Genomic DNA, 9,920 nt, shown 5'->3' with positions numbered 1-9,920 from the left:
AATAATTTAGTACTCAAACTTTCAAAATGTGCCAATCTAGTACATGCCATTAACCAACCGTTAAGTGTCATTTGAAAAGACACAAATACCCTTTAAATGTCATATAATTTTCTTTATCAACCATCCACGTGTTGATAAAAATAAATAGTCTTAAATCCTTGTCTCTTCTATTCAAGAAAGTTAGGGTTATGTCTCAGTGGGCATGCTGGTAGCCCCAACTTTCTTGAACAGAAGAAGCAAGGATTTGAGACTGTTCACTTTTTGTCAATGTTTGGATGGTTGGCATCTGTTTGGCATCGTTGTTGTTGCTCCAGAAAACAGCGCCACATCAACGCCATGTCAGAAAAAAAATGGTGCTCTAGAAAATGGGTGTTTGTTTGGAACCGTTTTTCCATAAAAAACGATGTTCCAAGCCACGTCTTGGAAGTTGGGAAGGCATGGCTTGGAGCAACGCCAAATTTGACGTTTCTTGGAGCTACAACTCGTTGCTGCCAAAATGGACGTGAGGTGACATTGACATGGCACTAGATAAATGAGTACTAGTGCTGAAAACGTTTCCTAGAGCATCAGTACCAAACAGAAAACAACGTTGTTGTTCCAAGAAACGTCTTACCTGATAGCAACTTTTTCAAACAAAAAAAATGCATCATTTTCTGAAAAAACGGTATTCCAACCCACATATCAGCAGCACCGTTTTTTAGAAAACGATATTACATCTATAGCATCGATGCCAAACATATACTTAATAAAAAGAATTAGATGACATTTGAAGGGTATTTGTGTCTTTTCAAATGATACTGAAACGGCTTATTAGGTACTAAACTGGAACGTTTTGAAAATTCAGATACTAAATTGTCGCGTTTTAATCTGGAATTTTCAGAAGGAGAGGGAACTTGTTATTATTCTTTCTCGGCTTCTCGCCTTTCACACTCCATTTTCTCCCTTATTACTGGTCATCGTTAGCTCTCCACTGTCGCAGTTCACCAATAGCCTCAGGTCAATTGCCTGGCTTCCTTCTGGTATCAACGACCGAGTTCAGATGTCCGGCCAATGTGTGGTGGAAGCTCGAAGTCTGAAGAAAAGTATCTGCTATTAGTCAGTGACTAGCCACTGAAGCCTTTCTACATGATACAAACGACGACATCAGATGCAGTCAGAGGTGATTTTCCCTCCAAATAGGCGTTGGGCCACCTTCAGTTGAACCCTATTTTTCTTGCTATATCGGTCCATCAGACACAGGTTAGTTAATCTTGTGTACCCAGGTTATGGCGTAGGTGGTGGAGAGGTGATTTTTGTTCTTGTTTTATGTATATCTTGTTTTGAGCAGAGATCTTCCATCTCCCCATTAATGGGAATCAGAGGTCACTGGAAAGAAAATTCCTACTAAGACCTCCCTCTTATGATGGTTTTCCTGCTCCGCCTAATTGGACTAAGGTAACCCCATCTATTGTGGAAACCTCTGGGAATAAAGCCCGTGTGGAACAAAGGGCAGATGAGGTGTTCGACAGAATTACATCCACCAGTAGAGAGAAAAAAAGAATATGGTTGGCGCAATTTGAGCGACAAATCTAGAGAATGCCGTAGTTAAAAAAAAAAAAAAGACAGGATTACATCCACCACCACCAGGTAGCCAATCTAACTTTGGGAAAGTGATATAAAAAATCTATCAGCGAAATCAACAAAAATTCGAGGGAGTTTTCAATTAGTTGGGATTGGATGGGTTACAATCCTGTGATCCCATCCATTAGGACCGTGCTTAAGAAGCATAATTTTTTTTTTTTAATAAAAGCAATCGATATCATTGATATATAGTAAACTGTACATGTCTGGCTGCTTGTTTTTTGATTACTAGTTGCCCTTTACAGGCTATATGCTAGCATATGAGCAGCTTAGATTAGATGAGATGAGAATACTAGACAAAAGCAAAAGATGATAGAAGTGTATTAATCTTAGTCCAGTGAAAGTGTGAAACTGCTCTGTCCAGCACGCCGGCATTTTCTTACCATTCAAAGTTTCATAGGACGTATATTAGATTCAGTCGAATTGGACCATAACCTGGTCCATTGACAGCCTTTATAATCCAATCCATTGGGCGGTCGCTAACACTCCTAATTCGATGGATACCATCACACATTAGATAACAATTCGGACATCCCAATTCAATGGCAATGGATGCTACCATGGTCTTCTCTTGTTTGCTAGGTCCATTCATTTCAAATTGGTAGACACACAATGGGGATGTTATTTATTTATTTATTTTTTTATCCAAGGATCTACGCACAATGGGGATGCCCCCTAAACACAGGTACAGGCGGGATTCAATCCCAAATCTTTTCTACAATCAGCAGGAGACCTTACCAACCAACTTATCGGCACGTTGCTATTAGGGTGGTTTTAATGATGACTCGAGAAACTCTCTCATGAGGAGATCCACAGAACTAATATTTATATTGTCAGGTGCTAGTTTGATTTTTGAACATACCTTGGTGTTTATACACTGCTGTGGCAGATGACATATCTCTTCTGCGCTCTTTCCAACATTCTATCATCTCCTTCTTCTATATACAGGTGGAGTCCAGATCTTAGTAGCATGACATTGCAAGTACTTTCAATGAGCACTTAATAAATATTCTGATAACTGCATCAAAAGTTGTTTTTAACCTTTTTGTAAGGGTAAGCTGGGGGTATTTTAAAGGATAGGTGTCAAAAAACTTTTCAAGTACTTACGCAATACTCACCATGCAGGCCGTTGTTTTAAAAGGCTTAAGTCTTGAGGTGTGAGGTATACATGCTTTGAAGCAAGGCACACGAATTTTTCTTCAATGCTTAAGCCTCACAACTTTGATGCGAGGCTTAAGCCTTTGTCAAAATGAGGTGTAAGCCTCAAGCCTTAAAGCATGAGGCGTAGTCTGAGCCGTAAAAAGGCTAAAGTCTCAAATATGAATGATTTCTTGGTGATTTAATGCAAAAAATATACATTTTTATAATTTAAACATATAAAAAAAAGACTTCAATAATTATAAGCCAAATAAAAAAGTAAAAAAAAAAGGAAAAATCAATTAAGCAAATCAAATTCTATTAGTTTTTCTTAGTGTTTAAGAGAGTTCAATGCAAAGAAAGACTAATCAAGTTCTTAGTTTCTTTTTGATAAATCAAGTGAGAATTTTCTTATTATTCTAAATTTAATAATAATTTTCTTCTTCTAAAATTGTTTCATTTCTTCTAAAATTGTTTATTACATGAAATGTAAAATGTTTATAATTGTTAGTTGATTAATTTTTTCTTAAACTAATCAACTAATTTGGCAGATTATATGTTATTTTCATCAATTTACAAACTTAATTAATTTTTTTCCCTAAACTTTCAGGCATGCCTTGCAACGCCTTGAGGCTTTCGCCTCACCTTTTTTAGGCCATTATGCCTCAACTATACTTCTAGCTTTTTAAAATCTTGTGTGTGTTTGGACTGAATAATGTGATTCATACTTTGGCAAAGTATGGTTGTAATTCATCTCCAACTATAACATGGTGGCTGGTACCAATGTTCTTAAAACCTGGTACTAAATGTTAATATGGTGCAATGAATGATTTGCCTACGGGTAGACTTGACAATTGGGTTGGGTGGGTCTAACCTGAGCATGGACTGATCAAACCTACAATTTTACACATTGGTTTTGGAGTTCCAATATTTGGGATGGGTTTGGGTACAAAAATTTGGACTTTTAAATTTTTTAAGCTGGGCCTCCGCCTAGCCCTTTTAAATTGGTTTTGCATACACATATATATATATATATATATATATATATATATATATATATATTTGAATGCATCAATTTTTATTGTAAGCTGGGATTGGATTGAACAAATTGGTATTGACCTCCATCTCAATCTGGATTCAGGTTTTGCATTCTACAAATATGCATTTATACTCCTTCCAAACTGAGCCTTAGGTGCAATTCTTAGGGTAAGGTCTGGGTTGAGCTTAAACCTGATCCAACCTGCCCAAGTTGCACCTTTAATTCACCCAAAAACCAGTACTACCAATCGTTCGGGCTCAATCCACCCTAAGGCCTAAGGGAATGAGGCTAGTGCACTTGCCATTCCAAACCATTAGCCATGAAATAGGACAAATCTACGACTAGCTAACATTTTTCAGAACTAAAACTGTTAATGGGTTGGATCTTTTGGAACAGGGTGGACCAGTCTCAAATCGTTCACTAATCAGTTTTAAAAGACAAATCCGAACTGAACCAATTATTAATCGGGATATTACTTGTAATAATAACAACTTAGAACTTCATTTTGATAATAAAAATGATACTAAAATATTAAACTGTTTATCCATGATAAAAGAAATGTTTTTAACCAAAATTAAAAGAAAAGTTTTAACCAAAGTTATCTTATACAGAAGATTACCCTAGATATAATATAACAAAAAATACAAAAAAAAAGAAAAGAAAAGAGGAGTGACCTCCATGGATTATTAACTATATAATTGGTTCGGCAACAAGGACCCAATTATTAATCGGGACACAAATCCCAGAACCCGATCCATTTGCAACTCTATTTAGAAAAACATATTGAAAAGTTCTCCTTTTTAAAGTGAAGAATCCACATGACTAAACAATGGGGAGACGATAACAAGTATCAAAGATCCAAGAAATATGGAGACAGTAATAACAAACTCGACCATTTTCCGAATGTACCCATTAAAGAAAGAAAGCAAGTAACAAACACTACTCAGTGGATCGACAATTAATGTTAAATGGCCCATCTTTTATTACCAGTATCAGTTGAGTAACTCAATATACTTTGAAAGAATGTAGAAGAGCTTCTTCAAATTATTCCGTTACATCTCACCCAAACACACCCAAAGATCCATTAATGGCACCAATAAAATTATTCCATTACATTTTTTTTTTCACTTGGATCCTTCCGTTGCAAGCCTCTCGTTTAGAATCCTCACACCCATGTACCTGCATTACCAAATTGAGTATTAATTAATCAATATTAATATAGCAATGAGGAGTGTGCCATGATGATGATGATGATGATGTGGTTACCTTCCAAGCATCATAACAGTGGCCTGAGGATTGGTACCGGGAGAGTAATTGAAGGTGGAACCATCGATGACCCGAAGAGCATCCACACCGAGAACCCTATAATCCTGATCCACCACCCTACCAACCTGGCAGCCCCCATGATAGTGCCATATGGTCATCACTGTGTCCTTGCAAAACTGCTCCATGGATGTAGAATCATTGTCGTGCCGGGGCAGCAAGTTCACCGGAAAATTGGTCGTCATGTTGATAAGGGCTTCCAGAGAGATGTATGGGTACCTAAACCTGGAGAATGCTTTGCTTTCAATCACCTTCTTGATGGTATTTATGCCATCAACACACCTCCTTAGGTCCTCGGGGTCCTTGAAGTAGTTGAAGGTAACAGAAGGGTTGTCATATGGGTTCCTATTCCGAAGCTCAAGATGACCAGTTGAGATAGGACCGATGATTTTCTCAAGGAGGAATCCCCCTCTGAAAGCTTCATCCGGAAGAGCGTTCATGGCTTCCACTGCTTTGGCTATGGCTTCTGGAGTTCTCTGCTTGGGAGGCACAACAGAGAGCTGACCAGTCTGCAATATTAATATTAATGAAGATTATTACCAAAATTAATTAGTTAATTAATGATGGAAATTAAATCCATTATGAAAGGTTAATTAATTGATATATACTGATCATACATATACCTGAGGTGAAAACATTCCGAAGTTTCTTGGAGGGGTCTGAGAAGCGAAGTTGGAACCACTAGACGCTTCGATGTAGGTTCCCAACCGGGTAATGCCGACCACTTGAATGAGGGAGACCTCAACAGGGTTAGGCGAGGGGACGTAGATGGCGTTCATGGGATTGTCTGACATTCCTTGGCCCACCATGGGCTGGTCCACCACCACAGTGATGTTGTGGGACCTAAGGTGCTCAGCTGGTCCCACCCCACTTAGCATCAGTAGCTGAGGGCTGCCCAGTGCACCGGCTGATAGGATGATCTCATTCTTTGAGCCCTTATTCAGGTATGCTCTGTGCATCACTCCCGCCGCATCTCTGAACATCACACCATGGGCTGTTGGTCTTGCTTCCCCTGTAAATTTAATTCAATTAAATTAAAATATATATTACGGAAATTAACCAATTAAAAACTAATAATAGACTCACCTGCACTGCAGTTACCATTCATGTCATGTCATGCCATGTCATGTCATGGATGCATGCATTAAGGAGAAGCCTATTACGTACATCATACATGGTGCATGATGCCATGCATGCAAGCTATATATATATTTATATTTCTATTTAAAAATAATACTATTCAAGCTTAATTAATACAGCAGCTGCTTCTTAGTTCTTAGTTCTTACTGGCCAGACCGCCAGAGCCCAGAGAAGGTTTGGTTCAGCTATTAATTAATGCTTGCCTTTGATCTTAAACAAGACCCTGTGGACGGTGGCGCTTAGAAGAACAGTGAGGCCTTTGGGGTTGGCATACTTGAGCAAATCGGCAGCCGAGTGCCGATGTCCCTGCCGGTCGAAGATGGTTCCACCTACCTTGGTCCCGTACATGTGATCGTATGTGAATCCATTGTAAGGTGTGATTCCAGTTTCAAGCAGTCCATCTCTAACCGCCGATTGCCACTGCAACATCGGCGGTTCGAACGCCACCACCTTCTCCACCCATTGGTAGGACTGGTTTACAAGATTACCATCCCAACCGGCTTCCTTCACGTAGTCTGTGCCAGCTCGTGTGTAGAATCCGGCATTCAAGCAGCTTCCTCCGCCCAAGACCCGCGCACGCGCATTGGGGACACCGTCCTCGGACATGAAATGTTGTGCCGGCGACCATGGTGAGTAGTCCGACAGTGTACGTGCAAAGGAAGCTAAGTTGCTGATGTTTTGGTTCCCATAAGGAGAACCTCCTCTTTCAATTAACAGCACACTTGAGTTCTGGGAGAGGGTGGCCGCCAGCGGACAGCCCGAAGTTCCTCCTCCCACTATGATGTAGTCGTAGTATGATATGATGGGGGCTGACGTTGCTTGCTGGACGAAGCTGTAATCTGGGTCGTCTGTTTCATGGAGGTTTGTCATATACACAACACACACGAAACTTATTAGTTAATTTATATCTTAATTAATAAACCATTGTTTGGTTTCTTAATTAAGATTTAAGAGGATTTAAAATCCATTAATTAATCACCGGCTGAAATTAATGTGCGGTAGAAACAGTAACTAATTAATTTCATATCAGTCTAACAGGCTTCAGTTCCATTGAGCATCAACACTGCTATCAGAAACCAAATCAAAGCCTGACAGAGTTGATCGACTTCATGGAAATTAAGATCAACATTTAGAGTAGTGAAGAAAGATGTACAAATTTAAATGCATGGAGATTGGTACCTTGTTGTGAGTTGCAGAAGCCATGAAAGAAGAAAATGCCGGCAAGAACGGCAACAATATGTCTCTGCCAGAACCCAAATCCCATAGTTATCTGATCAGTCGCACTCAGGTTCCAACTCCAACTTAAATTAATTCTTCTTCAAAGCTCAATCTATTTTTTCTTTCTGTACAAACCAATTCTAACTAGTAGTCTTCTACGAATACATCCCGGAACCAAGCGTCATTAATGCCGAAACTTGTTGAAGTAAAGACTTCCGTTTCGGGTTGTCGGCAATAAAAACTATATATCCTTGAAGTGTGACACAACCACACCACACACACATGGCCACTTACTTCCCTTGTATATATATAAAACTCTCCCTACCTGCCATTAACAGTCAAAGAATATATCTGATAGTCTGATACGACTCAATAATTAACTGATTGGATAACACATGGATCCCATTTTTTACGCATTAAATGAGTAAAAGAGACAGTTGGGTATTAATTTGCTACACCAAACACCATCTACTGCCTTGAATGTTTGCGTTAATAGTAGGCCGATTTTAATTGGGGATCGACCTAGGGTGCATTCTATATTCCATTAACAGGTGCTTGTTAGGCACACGTTAAGCTAGCTAGCTACTGCAATTAATACCAACAGCTCGAGGATGCCATAATAAGTAGACACTTTGCATTGCACTTTGACTCAGAATCTCAGACATCCCAATCCCAACCAAAACACGAAAGCTTTTTAAAAGGATGAACATTGATTTAATTTATGAAATCCAGCTACATTTGTAGTTGGTAGTTCAACTCCCGAATCCCAATGATAGGTACACTTTAAATTCAAGGATTGTTAATTGGGCTTTTCATCTAATTCAGTGACCAACGAAGAGAAAGTGCAGAGGATTCCTTGGGTTAATTGGATCATAAAATATATGGGCAATTGGGCATTCATTCATTACATAATTAAACAACCAGATCTTTATTGATTTATACAGTTGGAAGTGGGAGAATCCATCAAAATTGAAAGGGGTGGAGTTGTTAGTAAATAAAATAAAAAAAGGGTAAATTGCTGAAGCATGGACCGTTGCTAAAATCCTTCTTAAAGTCTGGTAATTGTAATCACCTCTTCCAAATTAATTTCCTAATACAGTTGCAATTTACAAGTAGACCCCTTTTGTTAGAATTTTTTCTAAAAGGAGACATAAAAATGTTACAGTTATGAGGTTGGTTTCCTACAAAAAAAAAAAAAAAAAAAAACACAATACAAACTTTATAGAAACCAAAAATGAAGAATTTAAAGATGCAGTTTACCTTTGAGCAATTGATATGGACACATTTGAAATATAAATCAAGTTTAGAACAGAGATTGAAAACTTGGAAAATAAATATTTTGGTCAAGTAACTGCATAGATATTTTGGACATTATCATACCTTTTAGAAGATTCTAACATAGGGGTCTACTTGCAATTATATTTGAAAGTTCAGGGAAGGTTATTAAGAAAGGTTTTAGTAACAAACAGAAACTTAAGGGGGAGGTTTCAATAATTTACCCTAAAAAAAGAAATGTGGAGAAAACCCATGAACTTCCCTAAAAAGCCAAATTAATTGCACCAAAATCTTGGATCTACATTACAGAATCATAGAACGGCCTCAGTAGTTACCCACCAGTAATAGGGTCCCATACAAGGATTTTCCTGGTCATTTCAAGTTGGGCGATCTCCGATTGAGCATTTGTTAAATTTTGAAAGGGCCCAGCCGGAGGTCTCAGGCCCAATACAGTAGAAAATCGTAAAACTGGGTACCCAAGTTGTAGTCCTATAAATTTGATCATGACTGTTAACTGTTAGGGAAGGCACACTCTTGTAGTGGATCCTAGTTCTGTTTTTTAGTGGTCCTAATCGTACCCAGATGCCAACACCTTCTGATATGGCAATTTAACTCTCTGTGGAACTCTGTTGCCACTGAGACACTGACCGGTAATTGAAGTCTGGGGCCCTGTACTTGGTACTTACCACGTGTTAGATATTCTTCAGAAGATTATCTAGGACGGATCCACCAGTGGGCTCACCAAAAAATTATGAAAAATCCTCAAGATTTGGTAACTTTTAACCTTATAAGTTTTGTATTATTTCCATATCTTTTCAGAAGTTTAAATATATAGAACAGTTCTCTACTGTCCAATCCTTACCACAAAAATAAAAGAAAAAAATAATCACGGATAGGTTCTATCTTAAACACTTGTAAAAAAGGTTCTATCTTAAACAGATTTTTACTTGGTTAATACCATGGTGGGCCCACCAGAGAACATTGGTCCAGTTATGAGTTATGAGGCTCCTGGGTCCAGTTATGAGTTATGAGGCTCCAACCCAATCTAGCAGTTGTCCTGTTCCCTGTGTTCTCTTCCTTGACACGTTGCAAAGTAAAAACTCATAAATTTTCTTATCTATAAGGTAATTTCGCTCCCAAGCTTCGGTGGAGATGGCCGAGGGCTTCG

The 9,920-nt window shown here is 38.5% G+C and overlaps 1 protein-coding gene across 1 annotated transcript; it reads right to left on the bottom strand.

Moving 5' to 3' along the window:
- Window positions 1–4,754: 4,754 nt before the first annotated feature.
- Window positions 4,755–7,762, bottom strand: LOC104596198 (protein HOTHEAD-like). The gene is made up of 5 exons (XM_010257264.3): window positions 7,439–7,762; window positions 6,463–7,107; window positions 5,743–6,131; window positions 5,063–5,628; window positions 4,755–4,975 (listed from the first exon to the last, which is right to left on the bottom strand). Exons 1-5 carry the CDS (start codon window positions 7,521–7,523, stop codon window positions 4,921–4,923), a joined length of 1,740 nt encoding a protein of 579 aa, XP_010255566.1. The 5' UTR covers window positions 7,524–7,762; the 3' UTR covers window positions 4,755–4,920.
- Between the last annotated feature and the right edge of the window lie 2,158 nt (window positions 7,763–9,920).

Source organism: Nelumbo nucifera, chromosome 1 (genome assembly GCF_055504915.1).
Source record: "Nelumbo nucifera cultivar China Antique chromosome 1, China Antique-T2T, whole genome shotgun sequence".
NCBI lineage: Eukaryota > Viridiplantae > Streptophyta > Magnoliopsida > Proteales > Nelumbonaceae > Nelumbo > Nelumbo nucifera.
The sequence above is the reverse complement of the archived record's forward strand: the minus strand, read 5'-3'. Positions and strand labels throughout refer to the sequence as shown.